Raw genomic sequence first — 24,050 nt, forward strand, 5'->3', positions numbered from 1 at the left:
TTGAATTCCACTCAGTAGAACATAGGGAATGGTGACTATTTGTTGCTTTGGAGCAAGGGGCCTGACTATCTGTAAACACTATATGACCTCAGGACTTGAGTTTAGAGAGAGCTTTTTGTTTTGATTTTTTTCTTGTATGTCATCAGCCCCCCCCCCCCAAAAAAAAAGAGAATCAGCTTACCTGGTCCTCAATATCTATTTTTAATTTATTTATGTGTGTGTGTGTGTATCTTTAAAATATATATTTAATGGATATACTAAACACATACTATTTATATATATTGTAATAGTGGGTTTCATTCTGATGTCTTCAGTCATGTATATTCACCCCCATTATCCTCCCTGTCATCCCACTTCCACTGATCTCCATTCTCCGTCCCGAGTAGCCTCCCATCCATGTTCATGTCCTCTTTTAGTATGTGTATGTGATCCAATGGCTTTTATTAGGGTTGCTTATAGAAATATTAGTGATGGCTTATTTACAAGAGCAGGAACGACCTGCCAGTGACTACACTGTGTGGTGTAGTGCACACCTGAGTGATGAAGTCTTGAGTGAAGGTGTGCTGTTGACATGGTCATGGCCATATCAAGGTCCGTAGCCTCAGACCCATAGGACAATGGCAAAGCCTTCCTCCACCCCTCGGGGAGGGGGGTGTGAAGCTCAGAGTAACGGCAAAGCCTTCATCTGGCCATGTGCGGATGCTGAAAGTGTGTGCAGAAAATGTCCACCGTAGCATTCGGCTCTCCCCCTGGTATATTACAGCCTGAAGACTGCTCCCCTATGGAAACTGCTCTTACCCAGATTAGCTAAACCTACCCCTTGTTTATCTGTATGTAATAGTGCAGATTCCTTGTTTCGTCGTGTGTAATATGCTTGCCTCCTTGTTTAGTTGTAGATAATATCCTTGCCTTCTTATTCAACTGCATAAAGCAAACATTCTGAGCTTCCAGAGTCCTGAGGTTTCTCCACCAGAGAGCCCATTCCACCCAACCCCAGCGTCTTTGTCTGTCTGTCTGTCTCCGTGTGTTTGTGTTTTCTTCATTCTCCTGCCACCCCAGTCAAGTCAAGTCCCTGAGGTCATGCAAGGATGTGACAGGATACCACAGAAGAGTCTCTCCCCCAACTCCAGCAGCCGTTAACTTACCTGCACATTCTCTGACGCTCCAATCTTGTGCCAATCTTGTGCATGGAATCATAGCTGCTGTGAGTTCAATAGAACAATGGCCCTGCCGTGCATAGAAGACAGCTCGCCACAATACCAGGCCCTGTCCTCAGACTCATACATTACCTTTGTTCCCTCTTTGGTGCTAGTTTCTGAGCTTTGGAGATGGTGATACAGTGTCCCATTTTCGGCTGAGCATTCAGTGGTCACACACTCTCGGAATCTTTGGTTCTTACATTTTTATCAGAAAAAAAATGAAGGTGCCATCTCCATCACAGGAATGTCAGAGTTAGAAGTAAGATTTCTCCTTCACGAAGATTTGATGGGCACTGACTATGGGTCGGGTGCTGAGGCGAGCAGTGTGCAATTCCATGATGAGAAAGATGCTGTTCCAAAGTTATAGGAAGTGCTTGCAGGACAGACAGCTAGAGTGGAGTGACCTCCCGCTTATCTGAGTGCATCCCAGATGCATTATTAATGTCATGTGCTGAGCTTTTCTCAGAACTCTAGGACACAAATGTAGGTGTTATCTCTTCTCAGTACGGAAAACAAATGAGAGTCAAGTAATGTGTCCAAGGTCAATCACACATCCAGGATTTTAACCTAGATATCCCTGGTTTGAAAAATAGCATAATCCATGATTTCTATGAAAATATTATATAAATATGTAAATGGTAGTACTTAAAATTAGTTATTAATACTTCGGTTATCAGTGGTACAGAAAAGTAAGAATAATTAATTTATTCTAAGGACTTAAGCTATTTGGATTTTGTGTTTAAAGATCAGCTTAACATTGTTGTCAATTCTCTTGCCATCATCCTGCTATAAACTCAGTTCACAGTGATGCCATGAAGGTTCTGCAGGGTTCTTTTGTTAGTTTTTGTGGTGCTGGATAGCAAATTGCCATCGGCTCTGAAATTTCAAGCCATACGCATTTATTAGTTCTGATCATAATGTGACTATTGCCCTATGCTCAGTTATGACTAAAAGAAGATGTTGACCACAGTATGTTTTCGCTGGGATTTTGTGATCCTGTTGCAAGCTCACATAATTGATGCAGCATTCAGCTCCTTGATGTAGTGAGACTGAGGTCCTGATTTTGCTGGTGTCTGCCAGGAGGGTCTTCTCTCCACTCCTGCAGGTTCACCTAATCTTTGCAATGTGGCCCTGCTCATGTGCAAAGCCAGGGAAAGGGACTCTTTATCTTACTGAATCCTTCTAATATATAGTTCTAATATATAGAACTTATTTATAGAATATGACCAATTGAGGAACTCTCCTCTGGAGAAGACTATTTCTCCCACTCACCCTCAGCATTCTCTAGTTGCCAGTTCTTCGTCTGCAGCTGTGCTTCCATGTAACGAGGAGAAAGCGGGCTGCATCCTGCCACCCGGCTAGCTTAACCCCCGAAATAACCACATGGAAATTGTATTAATTCAAATACTGCCTGGCCCATTATCTCCAGCCTTTTATTGGCTAACTCTCACATACCAGTTTAACCCATCTCCATTAATGTGTATCTCCACTTGACTGTGGCTCACCAGCATGAGTCTAACCAGTGTCCGTCTTGGGCAGGAAAACCATGGTGTCTGCCACACTGCCTTCTTCCTCCCAGAATTCTGTTCTGTCTTCCCAGCCTACCTGAGATCTGCCCTATCAACTAGGCCAAGGCAGTTTCTTTAATAACCAATGAAGCAACACAAATACAGAAGGACCTCCTACACCAGTTCCGTGAGCTTTTCCATGAACTTTAACTTTGGGGTTAGCATGTCCAATGGTGTTGCCATTGTTTAGGCAGCCATGTTGACGAGACTTCATGGGTGTAGTCTCTTTATAGTTTCTATGAAACACACTCTCACAGAAAACTGCCTGTTTCTCTGGCTTTTAAAAATCTTTCCATACCCACTTTAGCAGTAATACTAGGCTTACGCATAGGAATTTTGTTTAGATGCATCTGTTGGGACTGAGCATCCATCACATGACCTCTTGTTTTCTGCATTTTGACCAGCTGTGATTTTCATGGTGATCTCTGTTACAAAGAAAAGTTTCTGTAATTAGAAGTGAGATCCCTTATATGCGTATATAAGGTTAGATATTAGAGTGTTTTCAGAGCTTACACTAGTTTAGTAAAGTGGATTATAGATTCAAGGAAGATCCAAAGCTACTCTAGCCCTGTGTAGTTGGGTAGGTTTCCAGTACAGGCAGCATTTCCCTCATTCTGAGCTACATTTAAAGAGCTTTCGCTTACCACCAAGGTATACATGCCCCTATTGTACCCCTAGGATTATTTGCCATGTTGTAGTGGTTCATGGGTATCAAGGATCAGTTGCTTTCCTCCTTTGGAAGCTCACAGGCACCTTCTAGTACCGTGAGAGTTAACCTCAGGGAGGAGGCTTCCAGGCCAGATCCAGCCCAGGTCCTCTAAGCCCTGTGTCTGAAGTTCATAATGTCTTCAGCAATAGGGTCTCACCTTCCACCTCTGGGAGGAAACCACATACAACAGCAGAAGCAGCCCATAATGTTTCGGGGAGTCTCTTAAACAACTTTTATCAACAACTCAAAAGGGGGATCCTTATGCCTGGTGTTGGTGCTTTTGATACATAGTGTATGGCCTTTGTGGAGAGCATTATCAGGTCAGAAGGGAAATTTCACTTGAAGTATATGTGTATGTATGCTGCAAACGTATTTGAGGAAGAGGAGTGGTCCCTTCACCCCTTTAGCCAGATCCTTTTTACAGAAGAGGCATCCTGGGTGTCAATAACAGATTGGAAGCAAGGGTTAAACACTTACCACACCTTCCTCAGTATCATTTCTGTCTTTTTAGTAATAAGTCCATCTTCCTGGGTGTCATCTTCCTGATGAGGAATGGGAGCTTGCAAGCATGAGGGGCGAGTTGTCAGTCAGGGCTTGGGCGGAATCAAAGTGAATGCCCTTGGAGTATCTTTCCCAGTACTGAGATACTGTTCTTAGATCATTTTATGCTTAATTAATTTCCTTAATGCTGTAGAAAGTCAGAGCTGAAATGGATCTTAGAGAAGTGCCTAGTCTTTCACTCCCCTTGGGGAGGAAGAGTTAATGGCACCTGACACTCCCGTAAATCAGTAGCTTAATGGACATCTAAGTGGGTTTATATAAAACATTGGAGGTTTTCCCCTAGCATTCTTTTGACAGGCTCTAGCTATATAGTTCAGGCTGGCCTTGAACTTATGATTCTCCTACCTCAACCTATTGAAGTGTACCACCACCATACCTGGCTCAATTGAGTCAGCTCCATTGATTTTTTTTTAAATGTCCAATTCAGTGACTCAGCATTTCCCGAGCATCAGAGATTAGAGAAAGATGACACCTTCATGCCAGCTACAGGAGCTAGACTCCAGCAGAAATCCAGCAACAGTCATTTTAAACAGAGGGTAGTAGGCTTCCTCCCCGCCAGCACCCCCCATCCTCACCACCAGAGAACATGCTAACATTTTGGTGTGGTAATGAGGGCAAAGTGTGTGAGGTTTGCATCAACCCCCGGGAGATTCTTACATATTTCGACTGAGACTCTTAGACCGTTCTATTTTTTGCTGTGTATTGCTTTCTTTCTGTCATTGAACTGTCCTCTTTCATTTCTCATTATTTCTTCATAGAATCTTCTAGTCCTTGAGTAGTCATTGACTGTCTCAGCAGCTCATTCCTGATTCCTCTTGTGTCAGGCTGCTTGCTTGTGACCATTCCAGCTTGCTACCTAACTGTTTGGTGCACAGAGACACCTTACTTCCCAGGGATCTGCTGAGGTCACAGTTCACATCTTCCTTCAGTCCAGCTGGGACTTGCTGTGCTGAGATTTCTCCCTTGCTGGGAGGGCTGTCACTGTTCTCCCAACTTCTCGTCTGATGATGCTAGATCCTTACTCTGGGCACCTTCCTTTGGTCAGTTCTCCGTTTCGACTTCAAATGTGACTAGTGAAACTGAACCCAGGGTAGTGCTTGTCGGTCGCTTGGTTCTCTCTCATGCATCATTGAGGCTGTGACCTTCTGACAAGTCAGCTTCCCTGTGATCCTGTACTCCGTCCTGCAGTACATTTTAATTTAGTGTGGGGTATGGAGATGGCTCAGCAGGGAAAGATACTGCCAGAGCCAACTACATGAACCCAATCCCTGGGACACATGGTAGAAGGAGAGAATCCAATTCTGAAATATGTTATTTCACACACACATGCATGTGCACAGGGAATTGATTAATTAATTAATTAATTACATTTTTAAGAAAATTGGGTTCTTTTCACCTGCTGATTTGGAATATGTGTTATCTTCAACAGCAAATATGTTGAATCTACTGTGAATAGGGTAGAACATTAGATTCTGAAACACTGATATCTCCAAGATAGAATTTACAAATTTGTTACATTATGGAGATTAATATAAGCATTTCACCAGTATTTAGTTTGTAAGCTTAATGCAAGAAGCACATAACTGTCATTTTGAATGAAAGCCCATGAACTCCCACATTGACACCAAGGGCAGAAGGCCTACATGGGGTTGACCTCAGAAGAGTGTCAGTGCTTGCTTAGGACAGAAGCCAGGAGCAAGGGGGCCCTTTAACTAGCACACATCCCTGTGCAGGCAACTTTGAAATTCTTCCAGTACATGTACTTGGCTTTGCTATGAGAAAAAGATGCATTTCTCATACATACAATTACAGTGTATGAGATTATCAATGACAGTCTGACATAACACTTTTTAAAACTTTTGAACAGGTCTTATTTGGAGTCTTAGTATGCACCTGAACAGCTTCCTTCATAACCTCAGGTCCCTCCTGTTTATACACAACTGTCCTTTTGAAGTCTCTGCCTTGTGAGTTAAGGCTTCTCTTTGAGAGTCAGTTTGAGAAAAGGCTAGGGACACCTGTGTTTTTCTTCATCAGCAGAAGGGCCTAGTAGTCCCCAGAGCTCCTTCACCTGGTCCCCCAGTCAGGCGTTACAAGAACATTTACTGCTCCTCAATGGTGATTTTGGCACTATGCACACACAGGTATTCAGCAAACAAACACACCATAACTGCCATTCACAGTTACTGAGCACGTGCCTTAAGCCTTTACATATTTAATTTTCATTAGTAGTAGAAATCATCCAACAAATGAAGCCTGTGCCATTCAAGCATGGAGGTGTTCAGCCACTGTCTGCCATCACATAGATTTGAGTCAGAGTTGACTTTCCCACGTGGTAGTGTGGCCAGATCCTCTTCTCCACTGCCACTTGCCCTTCCGCAGAGCCCAGGACAGGGGAGTGCAGTGATGTGTGTCCAAGTCCAGAGCTGGAGGCCTCCTAAATAACATGTTGTGGTCTGTGGAACCGGGTGACTAGATCAGTGGGTAAAGGCCTTGCGTTACACGTGATCCCCAGCACCCACACACAAGGCCAGAGCACAGCACTGGAGACATGGAGCCTGCTCTGCCCCCGTAGCTCAATGTCCATGACCCAGTCTAATCAGTGATCTCCAGGTTTGGGAGAGACCCTGACTCAGAGAAGATGGAAAACTCTTGAGGAAGGCAGCAGACGTTAGCCTTGACTGCACACAATTGCACATATGAACTGTGTTTTTCCTCTGTGCGTACGTGCGTGTGTGTGTGTGTGTGTGTGTGTGTGTGTGTGTGTGTGTAAACCATGGCCCACAGGTTTAATTGTTTCTGTCTTCTACTAGAGTAACAAGGATGTATTTGAGAGCAGTAGCAGTGAGTATGGTAAACACTAATTATGGTTTTTGTTTTCTTTCTCCACAGCGTCATGGTTTTCTCCAAATGAAAAGATCCTCATTGTTATTTTCCCAATTTTGGCTATACTCCTGTTCTGGGGAAAATTTGGTATTTTAAGTAAGTATTCAAATGGATTTTTTCATGTATGCTTTAGTGATACGATGGTTATTTCTATGGCATTGTCGGTGGAATAGTCTGTCTGACTAGCCTGCACTGGGAAATGTGTTAGTATGTATAAGAATAACCAGTTTATGTACAGTTTTGTTAAAGCATATATTGTCTCCCATATTTTGCTACAGCTCGGATTTAAGTTTAAGGTGTTTGGTTGTGAGTGGAGTTTTGAGACCTCTGTGGGAGGGACGAGTAGAAATGTTAGTTATAACACCTTACGTCCCGTGACACGGTTCTTTGCAAATGTTTTATTTGGTAAAGAGATGGTCAGAGGCTACTTAATTGTGAAGACAGATTGCTCTGCTCTGGGGCCCTGGGATGCTCTGCCCCATTTCTCGGGTGTAAGCTTGTCTTCTGTAGACAAAGGCCTGTTTGTGTGCCCTGTACAGCTCTGCAGCCTTTGATGGGGGTTGTCCTCTGTGATCTTGCTTTTTACAGCCATGTAACCAAACCTCTGAAGGCCAAACTTGATGCTGTGTCTGATGTGCCTCAGTCTAGGATTATTATCACAGGGTAAACTGCTAATCTACACACACTAGTATCCACATACTATAGCCACTCCACTAGGGATGTGCCAATCTCTCCTCAGTATTTCCATACCAATGCAGTAAGAGAGATCGACTATGTTTGTGAAGTTCTGAGGTGACAGACTAAACTTTCAGACTTGTTTAAGACATAAGACCTACTCACCCTCTGAGCCTCCTGCTTTAGCCACTGAAGACCAGGGAACACCTCTTCTAGTGAGGAGAAAACACTGCTCACTAAATTTGCATGCAGCCTTTAGAGAGGTGCAGGCTAGTGATGCACTCCAGAGGACGCCTGCTGGGTCATTCATGAAGTTCTTTCCCAGGAAGGGCGAGGTTGTGTGTGTCCTCAGTGAGGCGTAAAAACAGATGTGACCTGACAACGTTCCTGGGTTGTGTGTAAATGGAAAAGAGAACAAGGAGACACCCAAGCCCTTTCCTCCACGACAGTGAGGTGCTGTTGGAAGTTACCTGAGACTTCCAGAAAGCCTCTTATTGTAAGGAAAGAACTGATACGGCCTCAGGCCCTGCCCCATAATCACTGGCATTAAGGAGAGTTTTTAGCCATATTGGCAGAGCCAGGCAGGCAGGACCAAGTCACGTGACTCAGGCAGGAAACAGTGTTTAAGGATCAGACAGTGTTTTCACAGCAGTGCTGTTGAATTTGGGTTGACAGAAGTTTCCTGGTTGTGATGTCATCATTAGCAACACCATTTTCAGTGGAATGGATCAGAAATGATTCTCTTTATGATCACCCATATTTGTACAGAAGAAAACAAATGAGTTTTTTCCTGACTATGGAATGCATTAATAAAGAAGCTATCGAGAAAATAAGTCATCTGTGGCTCTATATCTAGAAGGCTAGAAGGAAGGATTGTTTCGTTTTTTGTTTGTGTTTGATTCTAGTAACCTTCCAGCTTCCCTTTCTGTCTTTCTCTGGTTTTTCTGTTTTCCTTCTATGAAAGGAGGCTGTAAATGTGCTCATCCAGGTTGTGTATTTGTGCATCCCCATGTCCTGTTGTCTTCAGAGGGTTGCCATGGCTGTTTGTGTTCCCCTGTTACGGCTGGGTCATGTCCTATTCATCTTCGTCTTAATGGGAATCAGGAGATACTGTGAACCGGATGGAAGTATATGAGCTTTTGGGCGGCAGTGATATTTTAAGCCTACAGATAAACTCCACCACCGCGTGTTCCAGATCCACCCCCTCAATTACATTCTCCCACTCAGAGAATGTCCCCGTTCATCTCAGGGTCCCGACAGTGTTATAATACAGTTCTAGAAACCTTCGCTAATTTGATATGTGAAACAAAAACAATTATCAGTGCTGTATTAGTGAGCTTGGACATTCTTTTCAATGTTTTTATTATGCCAGTCGCATTTCAAAGAGTATATGTATGAACTTATTTTTAAGGGAAATATTTGATTTTGGTTCATCTTAAAGGGGGAGCTTTGGGGGGGAGTAAGAGTGGGCAGTGGGCGTGCGGAAGACAAACCTCTGTATTTGACTCAGCCAGACAGGCCTCACACTTGGAGTTGAGGTGTTACAGTAGCGGCTGAATATTTGTGGAGCTCTTGCTCTGAGGAGCGACCACTCACTGTGCCAAGTGCTCGCCACCATTCATTTCCCACAGGGCCTCTGTCAGTGCCCTGACTGTTGTTGTTCCTGTTTCGAAGAGAAGAGACAGGCAGTTTGTCCACAGCCACGCGGTGGTTTCTGGGTAACCCTGGCTTTGGACAGTGCTGTTAGCCACTAGATTGTCTGTCTGCTTTGAGTTTGTATGCCGGAAGGATGGATGCGTATCTAGTGTACCACTTTGACTTGTGCAGCTTTTAGTGCTAGAGCAGAGTGTTGGGCTCGTGTTGATTTTTATCCCCCCGCCCGGACCTACTGGCGGGATGTCTGGTGACTGCAGAGCGCTGAGCTAAAGGTTTGAGGTGTGGAAGCAAGTGTCCATGCCTGCTGGCTCTGAGGCCGCCACATGCCGCTCAGTGCGATCAATATGGCACAGTTGCCTCTCTTGTACATCACCTGAGTCAGTCAATCAGTCACTCAGTCCCTTCCACCCTGTAAAAGGCTCCTTGCTTCTCACCTGCTGTCCCATTTGTGAGGTCGTGCATTAATGGTAACGCAGACCCAAGAGATTTCTGTTCTGGTTTTTTGGTTCATCTTAACTTTCCACCCTGGTCCGTACTCTACCACAGGACATGTCTCCCAGTGGTCTCTCTGGCACTGCATGCAAATCTTTTCTGCTGCGAAAAGAAACCCAGGTCTCTGAAGACAGAGTGGGACCTGAGACTTCTAAGCTGCAATAAACCCTTGCCTTCGCAAGTTGTTTTTGGTCACAGTAGTAGAAACCGCAAGGCAGATCCCAACCCAGTCAGTCCTGTTGTTCACAGGCTCCTGGCTGATTTTCAGGGTTCTTCACGTGCACGGAGGTAACAAAAGTTCCTTCATACATTTAGCTGGCTGATGGGTGTCCTCAGGTGCTGTGCACGGTGCTGTGGATCTGCCAGGCTGCTGTGGTTCAGACAGGCCCAGCTGTCTATAAAGATCTGGCTGTTGTCCTGGGTTCTTTGTACGGACATATCTGTTCTTTGTTTTCCTTTCCTTTAACCCTTGTCCTAGACAGCTGATCTTTTGCTTTGCACTCATCTGCGTGACCATGAACCTGACCATGGAAGCTGAGCTCTGCAAAACAGTCTTGATAATAGGAAGGAAAATTACTGTCATGCAGTGGCCTTCAAAATATGTTGTCAAAACAAGCTGTGTTGGCGGCGCCGTCCTGTGATCCTAGCACTGCAGAGCTAGTACAGGCAAAGCAGAGCTACACGGCAAGAACCTGTCTTAGGCAAAAGTCTTTGAAAATATAAAACTTTCCTAGTTTTTGGAACATGGAAATAATAGGAATGTTAGTAATTACTTCATGGCGAATCAGACTATTAAAAAGTCGGTATTTAAAGTGTCATAGTAAGGTTTGAGTGACGCCTTTGGTGTTGCCCTATCAGGGGAATAGAGCAAGCAAATCGTCAGGCTCCCTTCTTAGTTCATGTCAGCCTGCAACATTTTATCTTCATACTTTCAGTGAAACATCTCCAAGTTCTGTGGTGTATTTTTTATTTGATGTTTTTGTTGTTATGTCTTGTTTATTTTTTTGCTTACCAGAGTCCTATCCTCAGGGACATTCTCATTGTTACATGGCCCTTACATTTTCATCCATGTCCTAGAGTTCACCTTCCCTGAGCTGCCGGGCTGTCTGTTGAGCGGCCTCCCTTGTGATAATGTCACCATTGCCACAGTGGCTCCTCTGGAACTCCGCTATGATCTGGATTTCACAGCCAGCATTCACACTTGTCATTTCCTGGCTCCTCCACATCTCTTGACCAGTTTCCGTTTTTGGTGATGCGTTATAGAGTGGCCTGTGGGTTTATCACTGGGAGACGGGGAGCTAGAACTACACACTTGGCTGTCTGGGCATGAACTGAAGAAGCAGCAGGCGGTGACTGTCAGCAGCAATCTCCAGTAGTTGTGGCATGATGATGCTTCTCTCTATATATTATATTGTGATTTCTGGATTATAGATATAGCAGGAAGCATATTTTGGTTACTACTCACATGTTGCATTTTGGTAATCAAACTTCCACCTGTGTTTGGAGGACTTGAGGTATATAGGTAAACCATGGAATCCATGCATGTCAGAAATGTGTAAAGTGAGGGCTTCTGGGATTTATTTCTGTGTATTCTTAGCATCTTCATTTCCTTTTCTTTCTCATCTCCATTTAAGATTCCCTCATGGATATTTTGGTTATTACTTAGTGGTATTTGGGCAAATGCTGCTATAAAGGTCATAGTTGGGAAATTCAAAGAAAACTGTTGTCATTCACAAGAACCTCGAGGTCTCACTGAGTCCCTGGAGCCTAGCTTAATGAAAGCAACAAGGCCTTGGAAGCACAGGGAAAAGAAGTGATGGTACAGGGGTTTTTCTCAGTGAATAGGAAAAATAATTCTGAAGAAATGAGGACAAGCACTATGTTCTATTCAAGCAAGAAAACAAAATATCATTCTGATAAATATTATTGCAGAAAGTCAGCCTTGACCTGGTCGGTGGCCCTAATCACAAATGCTAAGTGTAATTGGATTCAATAGTGGTGCACTTGAGTCTTTTCCTGTAGTGCTCCTATGATTCCCACGCCATGTTGTTCAGTGGCTTTACTGGAAGAGCAATCGGGCCAAACTTTGGCACAGCGTTTTACTCTTACAGGGGTAGAGGCACCAGTTCCTTTCTGGTGTCAAACACCAGACATCACTGCTCTTGAATATAATCTGGAATTCTGGAGCCTTCCATTGTACCAGAGTAATTTGTCATCAGTAGATGCCTGCTGGGCATTCCCCTCTGTTGTGCCCCATGGACAGGGAGTGTGCTCTTTGGTGGTATTCATCTTGGTAAACTTACTTCCTCAGAGAACATGGCTAGGACATGGACTCTGTAACAGTTATCTTCCACACTCATAGCCAGTAAAACACTCTATACTTGGCTGTTGATTTTTCTCCAGCACCATTTCCACAAGGTCTTCATCTGTGCATGTGTGTTTTAAAAATCAAATTTTGCTTTGATTTTTAAAAGTTATCATATGTACTTTATCAGATTATGTTGAAAATAATATTGGTTTAGAGCCCAACAGACGCCAAAGGATTCTAAATTACTTTGCCAGAGTTATCAGAATAAAAACACTATAAAAATTGAATTGATGGTTTTATCTCCCTTTATCATTTACTCTTAATCTGATATCAATTCTATCTCGATAGTCTACCTTCTGTCTCTTCACCATCGTCTTGTGGCTAGGGACTGTCTGAATGTCACGTCTGAGCAAGCGTTGGGTTTTTCTACTTAACATACAGTCTGTGTGGGCTTTTGTGGGTGTTCTGTATCTCATTTTTAGAGGATCATAAACGTTTAACATGATTGATTTTATGTTTCAGACCAAATTGGCCTGATTATTTTACGAGGTTTCATCAGCCACAACTCAGATGCCATCTTAATATGAGCTCTGTGTCAGTGGCAGAGACCAGAAAAACTGTGTCTGTTCATAACATTAGCTCCTCGTTCAGGTCTCTGGAAAAGCATGCAGACTCTCTGCTCACTGGAAGGTTTAGTACACAGGAAACTAAGACTAGGCTAGACCTCTACCTTCCATGGGTTGGTTGGGTTGGAGTCACTCAATTCTTGTCAAATAAAGCTATCCGCTATTTATTCCTTGATTTGGACTCTTGAAAGTGTATGTTGCAGAGTACACTCATGCCAAAAGTGTGTAAATAAGCCCATCTAACACTTGATAACCTGATAGAGTCAATAGTGTTATATTACATATGACGTGAAATTATACAATATATATTTGAATTAGAAGAATACCTAATATCATGCTTAATACTGACACTGTGGTGCACTCCTGCAATGCCAGCACTTGAGAGGTAGGGGCAGGAGGGATGCGGATTCAAGGACATTGTAGGCTACATAGTGAGACTGTATCACACACAAAAAAAATCCCCCATGCTTGGTTTTCCTGTATCCAGTAGCAGTAAAGTTAGAAAGTTTTTGGTAAAACTGTAAATTCTGGGTGGTGCATGGCAGCACACACTACTCCCAGACTGGTCTGCAAAGTGAGTTCCAGACCATCCAGGCCTATATGGTGAGACTCTGACTCCAAGATCAAAACAAAAGAATGTGTTTTATTTCTTTTGTGTTGTAAGTATTGCTTTCATTATTTTAGCTGAGGGGAGTCTTTTAAAGCATGCACGTTATTAAAATCATGTGGATTATTTTGCTAAGCTATAAAATTATACTACGAAGTTTGATAAAAAGTCTGTTTTAAAAAATATATTAAATTAACCTGGGTGTAGTGGTGCAGGCCTTTAATCTTAGTACTCAGGAGGCAGAGACAGGTGGATCTTAGTGAATATAAGGCCAACTTGGTCTACGTAGAGAATTCCAGGACAGCCAGAGCTAAATAGTGAGACTCTGTCTCAATGAAGGAAGGAAGGAAGGAAGGAAGGAAGGAAGGAAGGAAGGAAGGAAGGAAGGAAGGAAGGAAGGAAATCCTAAAATTATTTAATTTCATCCCAAGTGTTCTGGAAATTACTTGCATCCATGTTGTCTTTGTTGTGTTTAATGACTTGATGAATTGGGAAATTAAGAGTAAATCCACTTATTAAGGAACAAGAAGAAATCACCAGCGGGGGGAAAAAAAAAAACTTGAGTTCTGTGGACTCTCATTGTCGCTGAGAACACTGATAACTGGGCCAGCCAGATACCTTCTCTCCCTGCTGTGGGGCCTGGCTGAATGCAGCCATTGTGAGCAAAGAATGTGAGCCAGAAAAGATTCCCTCTGCATGTCTGCTCAGGAACACACAGATGTTCTTCCATTGCCTGGGATTACTTAAGACCCATTAATCTATTTACTACAGTAGCTGTTTAAGAACAAAATAGGTAGCCTGGAAAATAGTAGCTCAACCAGCCACCAAGAACTGAGGCTACCTCCAACACGTACAAGACCTTTTGATGTAATATTTTGTGGTGTTTTATTTTTGTTGCTATTGTTGACTTTATTTCCCTTTCGGCAGCTCTGCCTGCTCAGCCTGAACAGGATGGAGTTTATGTGTTGTTCAAACTCTTATTTTTACTTTTAATGACTCTCTCTCTCGTGTTTTTTTTTATTAAACCTGGAAGTGTCTCTAATGAATGCTTGATTGATTGTGTGATACATTTGAAGCGGCTTTTATGTTCTGACTTTTGCAGACTTTTCATGCTTTATTTAGAGAGCAGCATATATGGGATTAAGTGGAAAATGAACCATATGCCTAGAGAAATACGTGTTTGTGTCTTTCTGAAATACGTCTTTGTCTTCTGTGACCCAAACATTCGCTTTCTTCCTAGCTGATAGTCGAGATTTGAAAGTAGGGAAGCTGTAAAAACTAGTCATTATGTGAGCTCTAAGGCTGGATAGAGGCAACCAACCAAACCAAAGCCCGAGATCTTGCTATATCATACACTCTGTGTCCTAGGAGTGTCAGCCACTCAGCTTTGTGACTCGTCATTGTTTAGACCGCTGTCTCCTCCCGAAGTGACTAGAACTGAGGTGGTCATCAAAAGAGTGGGTAGGAGGTTGTCCTTGTTAGCTTTAACTGTCAGCTGGACATACAGCCTAGAGACATCTGAGAAGGGACACTTGAAGGGTTCCCAGATCAGATTGGCCTGTGGTGAATTGTCTTGATTGATAATTCATTTAGGAGGGACCAGCCCACTGCGGGCAGCCCTATTCCCTGTACAGATAGGTGTTCCTGGGCTTTGGAAGAAATCTAGCCAAGCATGAGCTGGCAAGCAGTGTTCCTCCATGGTTCCTGCTTGAGTTCCTGCCCTGAGGTTCCCCAGTGAAAGGCTGTGATCAGTAAGGTAAAATAAGCCTTTCCCTCTCCTAAGCTGTGTTTTTGGAAAGAGTGTTATATCACCCCAGAAAATAAGCTAGAACATGAGAGCAATAAAAGTCTTCAGGTGTCTTCGTGATAGATTTTTATTATGGTCATTAAGTACTTTTCCAATTTCGCTATGTTTAATCTGTTCATCATCTCAGTAGAAGAAAATTAAAAGCAAATACAACATTTAAAAATAATTCCCCACTGTATTAGCTACTTTTCTGTTGCCGTGATAAAATATCATGACCAAAAGCAATTTAAAGAAGAGATGTTTATCTTGGCTTATGGTTCTAAAGGGAAAGTCCACAATGGCAGAAATATATGGCAGCCATGAAGCAGAGAGATCCTATCTTCAGCGTTCAACGCAAGGCAGAGAGAGAGAGAACTGGAAATAGGGAGATAAATGCCCAAAGCCTGCTTTTAATGACCTGTTTTCTCCAACAAGGCTCCATACCCCAAAAGTTCCATTACCTCCCCCAAACAGCACCACTAAGTGCTCAGATGTATGCGCTTATGGGAGGCATTTCTCATTCAAACCAGCACAAACCGCAGGATGCCAGCAAGCAGGACACAGTGTGTAGGTGGCAGCAGCAGTGTGCCAGCTCACCTCTTGGGGCTCTGTTCTCTTAGCCTCATCTCAGGTGGCCTTGAATGATCCCCCCTCCCCCCTCTCCCCCCCGCCCCCCCCCCTCTCGTATCTATCTCTCTGGTGAAAAAATAATTTCAACATTAACCAAATAAAAAGGCCAAAAGAGATCAAAAGAAAATGTGGTGATGCTCTATCACAGCCTGTGGTCTCAGGGAGGGTAGTGGCACCTGAGGATGAACCTGCATCAGGACCAGTGATGTCTGCCATGAATCCTCTTGAACCCTGGCATCTTATTTCTATTTCAGTATCTTAGTTGAAAGTTTTAGGCATTTAATTCCTTAGGAGTTTTGCAAGGATGTGATTTGCTTAATGTTCTTTTATCTCCGTTTTCAAGTTAATGACTCCAACTTCTAGATGTCCTACTAAGTTTTAAAAATGTGTGTTCATTTTCTCAGTGTTGCTTTTTAAGTAGTTCTGTCTTATCAGCCTTGTGTGTCCTCTTCTGTGTTATTTGGGATGATTTTGCTCCTCTGGGGACACTGAAAATGTCTGAAAACATTTTTATTGATGGCTAGGGAAGTGGGGAACCTTTACTGGCATCTAGTATGTGGGGTGCAGGGATTCTGCAATTTTCTTTGCAGAGATCCAGTGCTAAATGTGAAAAAGACTTAATGATGCTCAATTTAGAAAGCCTATTATATGTAGTTTTATTGTATCAAACACAGGGAATAAATGTCACCTCCACCTTCAGAATGCACATTTACATGGCCATAGCTTACAGAAACGCAGGGGGTAGGAGGTGACTTGGTGAGGAGTTATGCTTCTGAGGCTACTCGCATATGCGGAGTTGGCAGTTTCCCTCACTCATGTATTACCAAAATGGCATCACTTGTGACTGACTTATGCAATTCTTTGTTTTTCTTTCAAGCGCTTAAATATAAATCCACTCGAACGAATAAAAGAATCATTCTGCTGCTTGTCGCCAGTACGGTGCTCACTGTCATCGTCATTGTTGGAGCCATTCTTCTCATACCAGGTAGGCTGCGTGGGTACCAGGATCAGGGCTGTGGGACTGATGGGAGAGGCATCCCAGGGGTCGTGTATTGGTTTAAGGACTCTTGTGACCGATTGTGGCAAATGATGTGGTCTCAAGCAATAGAAATTCTCTGGAGGACTTGAAGTCTCTCGCAAGGGCTGTAGTTCCCTCTGGGGAAGAACCCTTGCCGTACCTCTTCTAGCTTTCCTGTTCACAGGAAGTGCTTGTAACTGCCCAGCTTGTAGAGCAGCCCCATCACTGCCTCCTCCTGCCCTGTGTCCACTGTGTCTGTGCGAGGTCCCTCTCCCTTCTACTCTCTGCCCTGACACTCATCAGGAAGAAGGTATTCAGGCACTCACTCAGTTTGGGTAAGGTCTTCCTTCTACATCCTTGACTTAGTAGCATATTTTTTCCCATTCAGTATTTATTCTGCCACATGGGGTAGCACTCAGTTTCTAGGATCAGGAAGGTGGGCTATAACTAGGGCACCTATTAAATCCACTGTGGAGGTAGACTTCACTGGCTGAGATGTGGAAATACACATGTCTTTCTGAAGTGGGCGATGTCGCTGAGAGGTGGAAATACAAATGGGAAATTGTGGCAGGGGGCAGATGGGAAGAGAAGCAAAGGCTAGGATTCACCACAGCAGACCTCAGAACACCACTACATCTCTTAGGAAGGCTGAGGTACAGGCAGATCTTTAGAACACAGATTTGGCAGCCGGGTTTGCATCCAGGGCTGGTGAGGGCCTGAGGAGCTGATGAACTCAGAAGACGATGTGAAAGAGCAGGTGATTTGGCTTGGGGACAGGCTGAATACTGAGAATGAATGGACGGTGGACGGCAAGGGCAAGTTCATCATCTGGAAGATTTAAGTCAGCTAAAGAGTTAAAACTAAATAAAGGAGTCATCATGTTGAGATACAAATCCTTTGGCTTGGCCTTCAATGTTAAAATAAGAATTACTTATTTTGTGTGAACTTGGAGAAAACATCTTTAAGCCTTATGCAGTGTATAAAGTAGCATTAAGATTAAAACATTTAGTAGAATAAGTATATAACTTCACACAGAAGTATATAAGAAAGTATTTTAAATGTATTTATTTATAACAGGAGAAAACCCTGTAAAAAGCGCTTCTGGACTTGGCCTCATTGTCATCTCTATAGGAATATTAATACCGCTTCAGTACAATGTGTTTATGACAGGTGAGTGTTTATTCTTACAGTCTGATTTTTGCCATTTCTCTTAAAAAAAACAATACTTCAGTGAAAATACTCTTGTGTGGTTTTAAAAGTTCAATAGAAATTGGCTTATTAGATTGTCCATTGTATGCTTAGTGACATTTCTTATACAGATTGATTTTTCAGGTTGCTAGGTCTTCTCAACAATTATTTTATGAAAAGAAATTTTTTTGCATATTTGATGGAATTGTTGTAATTTTAAAGTGCGCTGTATAATTTTAATGGTTATTTGCATATTCTAATTTTAGTTTTTTGTAGCTATAAGTCAGTATTCAAAGCATTCTTTTTCCTCTTTTACTAACCCTTTGCAATAAGAAGACAGGTTCTATCAGATGGGGCTATAAATCACAGATTTTAGAAACATAGTTTCTTATTGTTGGTGACCCTGGAAGGTATGGCTATTCCAACTATAATCAGTACAATTTTTGTGCATTTAGGTTATACTTTTGTTATTGTTAGGAGTCTTATGTAACACTGAGTCTTAGGTCCTTAGGCTATATTTAAAGGTTTGTTAGGAAAGCACAAATCTTCCACACATGCACACGCACACAATTTATCCCCACAACCGTTGTATGCATGTGGATAAGCCATGCATAACAAGTCATTCAGACTCTACAGTTCATAAATGTAACAGCAACATTGTTTTGAGAATTTGGTAAAAACTGCCAGTCCCTCTCAGATGACCGACAATATAAGCTTTCAGAGTGTGTGATTCTAGAGCTGGCGCTCCTGTAGAAAGGTTAGCTGGAAAACGTGACATCCGATGAGGAACGGCAGTCCATCTTTGAGTGTGTCAAATGCCAGTAGGAGTAATTGCTTCTTGTGTGTTCTCAACACGTTCCTATTGTGTCCTTTTCCTCCCTCAGCATTTGGGATGGCCTCTTTCACCATTGCCATATTGATCACTCAAGTACTGGGCTATGTCCTTGCTCTGGTTGGACTGTGTCTCTGCATCATGGGTGAGTCATATTCTTTTGTGTGTCTGGTTTTGTTTCAGTCAGGTTAGAGCTCTTACTTTCTCTTCCCTTTTGTCGTCTTTATCTTCTTCGTCTTCTTTTTGAAACTGTATGGACTTTTCTTATAACAATTGTGGATTCATAGAAAAACCTAGTGGAAAGTACAGAGACTTACCATATACCCCACCCTTTTCTATTCCCATCCACCCACAGCTTCCCTCAGCATTTCACACCCATACAGTGGGTGAACCATCATGGTTGGTTGCTGGTGCTGCACAGGACATTCTGTGGCTGTGACGGATGTGCAGCGACATGTATGCCCATTGTGGTATCACATGGAATAATCCCCATGTTCTACTTGTTCATCTGTCCCTCTTCCTAACCCCTGTCATCCCTGACCTTTTAACTTTCCACACGGCTTCGCATTTTCCAAAATGCCTTGGAGCTAGATTTATACTGTGCGAGAAGCACAGATCGTGTCCACACACAACACAGAGCTTACATTGTGCCTTCTCGTGCAGGCTTCCTTCCTTTTTAACTATGTCTTAAGTTTCATCCATGTCTTTTTTTATAGCTTGATAGCTCATTAGTGCTGGGAAAATATTGTTGCCATAATGTGTTTAGTATTTTGCATTCACCTACTGAGGGGCCATCCTGGTTCTTTCCTCTATTTGTGACAGACGCAAAGAGCTACTGTAAACATCAATGAGCATGTGTTTGTGTGGATATAAATTTTCAGCTCTAGTTGGCTAAATACCAAGGGCTGTAATTTTTGCATTGTGTGGTTAAGGTACAGCTAATTTTTGTAGCAAACTGGCAAACTCTGTTTGGTAACACCATCAGGGAGTGGTGATTTTGTGTCTCGGCCCATTTCTCAGCGTTTGGAGTTGTGAGCCATTCTTTTTCAACATATATCCCCCCCCTTCCCACACACAAACACATACACACACAAATATGCTCCCACGCCAGTGTAAATAGCGTTTCCCTTTTGCTAAAAGAAGGTTGCCTGTATATGGCTTTTGGCATGACTGTTCTAATAGTCCAACTATAGTGCCCATATCTGTGGGAGAACTTGTCAAATAACCAGGTGTACTTGAGTGACCTTGGCCTTTACACGCTGTTTTTCACTAATCTTGATATAACAGCACACTATGTAAAAATGGTTTTTTAATAATGAAGCTATTTTACCGAGTTAGTCATAAAGACATTCTTAAACTGTATGCATGTAGATAATGTTTCTACTAATCATTAGAACAGAAATGCTATCTTTAAAGCTGCCATAGGCTGGGGTATAGCTCAGTGGTAGCACTATTTGCCTAGTATATAAATCTACAGTGTCGGGAACCTAGATCCACCAAATACACTAAAAAAAATCTTATATTACTAGTTATTATTGATTCTTTGAAATTAAAATGTTTACTTTATATGCATTTCTAACAAAAATTCGTCTGTTTTACAGCTTGTGAGCCAGTGCACGGCCCCCTTTTGATTTCAGGTCTGGGTATCATAGCTCTAGCAGAACTACTTGGCCTAGTTTATATGAAATTTGTTGGTAAGTTGATCTTACTTCTTAAGCCTCTGCAAAGATTTTCAGATACATAACTTAGAAAAGTATCTTAGTCAGTTCCTCCAGGTGAGGGTGGAAATCGACTGGTGTCTCCAAAAATGAGAAAATACCATTGGAGAGATGGCAGTTAGAGAGGGAGGAGGCATGTGAGCTCACGCGGTTTGAATTGCAAATTAAGGAAGAGAATGGCTTTGTGTATTAGAAAGTATAGACTGTATTTTTCTAAGCAGAAGAAGACAGCTTTGAAGGTTCCATTTTGAATTGCTATAAAAGGTTCATTCCTTGTTCCAGGGTCCTCTTGTGGAGCTCTTGGTCCCTCTGCTCTTTGTGTACGCTGCTTGTATGTACAGACAGCCATGAGGAGACAGAAACTGAAAATGAAACGTGTCACCTCTGTAATTTAATGTGCAGTGACTTCCAGTGCACTACTTTAAGACACTTCTAAGAGTGCAAAACCAGTAGAGTTTATTAGAGAGATCTTTAAATTCTAGATGTTTCAGCCTTTAAAGTCAGTTTTTGGTTGGTTTTTGGTACTTGCTCTTGCCATTTGGTGTTTAACCCGCCAGTCTCAACTCTGTGGTTTCTGCATTTTTATTGTGTACGTGTATACAGAGATAGGTGTTTTTCACGGTGTCTGAACTAGAGTGTGCCTTACTTAAGCCACACCTGTCCCCAGCCACCTGACCTATGACGGTCTCCCTTAAAGGAAGCAGTTCGAACTCCTCACTGCATAATAAGAAAATCCAAAGTTAAAACTCATCGAAACAAATCAGTATTTTCAATGTGGTATCAGGTGGACATTTTCTGAAAATTAATACAGAAGTTAGTTATTATAGTCAATAAAATTTTCATACTATTTACCTAAGACTCAAAGAAATTTTGCCTTTAATTTTGAACTTCATTGTTTAACTTCTGACCATGAAAACTGATCTATTGCATATATATATTCTTTTCTCTTTAGTTAGTGTTTTAATGTAAACAACTAAAATACTCCAAAGTCTACTTGCTTTTAGTTTTTATGTTGAGAAGTATTAGTTGTTGCTTACTGAATTTTCCTGACACTATGCCACATAAACCCATAAAACCCAACTAAGACATCTGTAGCAGGCTGGCGCTCAGGAGCTGACTCTGACGCCATGAATTCTGATGCATAGTCTATTTTTGTTAGTCTTCCAATCAGCCTGTGTCTGGACTTGAAGGCTGACAGTGCTGATTTGGTTGCTCCCGTGAATGCTAAGAACAGTATGTGACCTGCAGGATTCACATAAGGATGCAGTGGGATAGGTTTCTCTGCTGACGGTCAGCTCTCTGCTCTTCTTTCCCCCTCTCTATCTAGACTGCATCCTTGTTCCCAGGCTTTCATAACTGGTCATGAGTGATGCTCAGTATAGCTGCCCTGAGATTTGTGCCTCTGCTCCCGCCCTTTCTCCATGGCCCATGTCCTCATGGAGCCTGTAAAGCCACTCTAGTTGCTCACTGTTGTGGTAAAAGTGAAATCAGAGCACCCAAAGATTCTTTCTTTGTGGTGATTTACGAGACAAATACACTGTATGTAAGTTAAGAATTTCTCCCAGTTTTATTGACACTTTGAGACTATCCTAAATTAACTTTTTACATCAACTTGTCTGACCCCAGAGTGGAGAGAGACACCTTCGCTCAGTTGAAGGGCAAGAAGAAAAGGTACAGGATGGCCGCTTTCTAGATACTGTGGTAGACTAGGACAATGAATGTTTTGCTTATGTGTTCTGGCTGCATAAATCTGAACATATGTAGCATTAAGGTTGCAAATTTGAGCATTTCTACCAGGAAGTGAAAGTTGTGTTTCCAAAATAATTTCTGCTCATTGCAGACACCGTTGTAGAAATGGGTGACTTTTGATTTTAATGCAGTAAAATCCTTACTTTAAAAAAAAAATGCTCTCTTTCTAAAGGAGTTAATATCCCTGTGAGAATGATAACATTTATATTTTTCATTATTTCTGAGTTTAAATTTGTAACCTTAATTGCGGTTTTAAGGAATGTGATTTTAACTTTTGCTTTCTATGGCAAATATAATTTTTGGATTATATTATATTTTTTCTTATGAGAAGTATTTTAATTTTATGAAGTCAAAAAATTATAATAGCTTAATATGAACACGTAAGAAAGATGAAAGGGAACTAACTATACCCCTACAGCAGAACTTGGTTTTGTGTAGGGCGCATGATGTCATTATTTTATGTGGCACAAGAGTTGTTTTTAAAGCCATTACCTTTTAGTGCAGTGTTAGAGCAGATACTTGGTAGTGGTCAGAACCAGGCCTGACACAACACCTCGGGATTCTGAAATGATACAGAAACACACATATATTGTGTGTGTATTTATTCAGATATATTTTCTTGTCCATTGTGTATGAGCTATATACAAATCGCTAGAAAAATCATTCCTGAGGAGTTGAAAGCCTGAAAATATATTAATGGCATATGGTCAGGTATTTCAAAGTGAGCAACATAGCAAGAATCGTTGCAAGTATGGATTTTGATTTAAAAAAAAAAAGATGAGTACCATTGCCCAGGCTCATGACACACAACAACAACTGACCAGTCATCTCCATTCTCCTTCACGTGGCTTATATCCCCACTGGAGAGAATTAAGTCAGGAACAATTAACTCCCATGCAGCTAGTTCTATAAAGCCTGAGGACGTGACTGGCTAGTGTCCTTCTTAGTGCACGGTGGTCTTGTAGTTTTGTTTCAGGATGAGCTGGGCAAGTCAGACTGGGCAGTGAGAACTTAGCAGCCCTGTTGTGCTGCCAAGGACTGTGGAAGCACAGAAAAACTCTTCTTGGTATTACTTATGGTGAACATGTTTATGAGCTGTAACTTTAAAATAGTTTGCAGTATTCTTGGGGAGATGAAAAATCTCCTCTTCCCAATTAGAAAAACGTGACAGGTCAAAATATGAATAAAGCCCAAAATCCAATTTGGTGAACCAGTGAGTTTATTGGGGTTACTTTCAGGAGCAGGAATGAATGTCTCAAACCTCCCCCCCCCCCAGCATGGGTGACAAACAGCCCATGAAAGCTGAAACCCTACTCAACCCTCAGGCAGCATGGTGGGTTGGGGAGTCCTATGAGAGAGCTCAGTGGGTCTGAGCTTCTTCTTCCAGACGATGCTTCCTCCAGGTCAGCTTCTCTGAGAGTGACTTGCTGCAATCTTTACTGCTCCTATAAGTGTGCAGAGGGAGGCGCCTCATGAATCTGGCCAGTTTCATGGACTTCCAGAAGCAATTTTGATTCTTTACTCCTCGGGATGGTGGAGGTTTTCATCTCAGAGAAAACTTCTAAGCAACAATCCTTCATATTACCAACCAGAAATGTAGATAGCACCTTTGCTTTATAAAGCGTAAATATAGGGGTTGGTACTTGGCGTTGTAGATTCAGTGTCTTGATGGCCCTTCACAATGTTCTAACTCAGTTTAGTTTGCTGGGGCAGCTGCTTCACTCTCTACCACTTAGAAATGAGGTTACCTTTTTGCTTGAATGTGAGGAATAAGCATTCCCCGAGGACTGCTACAATGAGGGTCTTTCATTTAAAGCCACCCATGGCTCTCACCGAGACGCAGAG

The 24,050-nt window shown here is 42.3% G+C and overlaps 1 protein-coding gene across 6 annotated transcripts in view; it reads left to right on the top strand.

The window, feature by feature from the left end:
* Cd47 (CD47 molecule) overlaps positions 1-24,050 on the top strand; it is a 57,906-nt gene that overhangs the window by 20,479 nt on the left and 13,377 nt on the right. For all 6 annotated transcript variants that reach the window (XM_075964162.1, XM_075964137.1, XM_075964144.1 and 3 more), the window contains 5 exons: positions 6,927-7,016; positions 16,578-16,685; positions 17,796-17,888; positions 18,791-18,883; positions 20,340-20,432. In XM_075964162.1, coding sequence (XP_075820277.1) covers positions 6,927-7,016; positions 16,578-16,685; positions 17,796-17,888; positions 18,791-18,883; positions 20,340-20,432 — 477 coding nt within the window. The remainder of the gene's footprint in view (positions 1-6,926; positions 7,017-16,577; positions 16,686-17,795; positions 17,889-18,790; positions 18,884-20,339; positions 20,433-24,050) is intronic.

The sequence above is a fragment of the Microtus pennsylvanicus genome, chromosome 1, assembly GCF_037038515.1.
Source record: "Microtus pennsylvanicus isolate mMicPen1 chromosome 1, mMicPen1.hap1, whole genome shotgun sequence".
NCBI lineage: Eukaryota > Metazoa > Chordata > Mammalia > Rodentia > Cricetidae > Microtus > Microtus pennsylvanicus.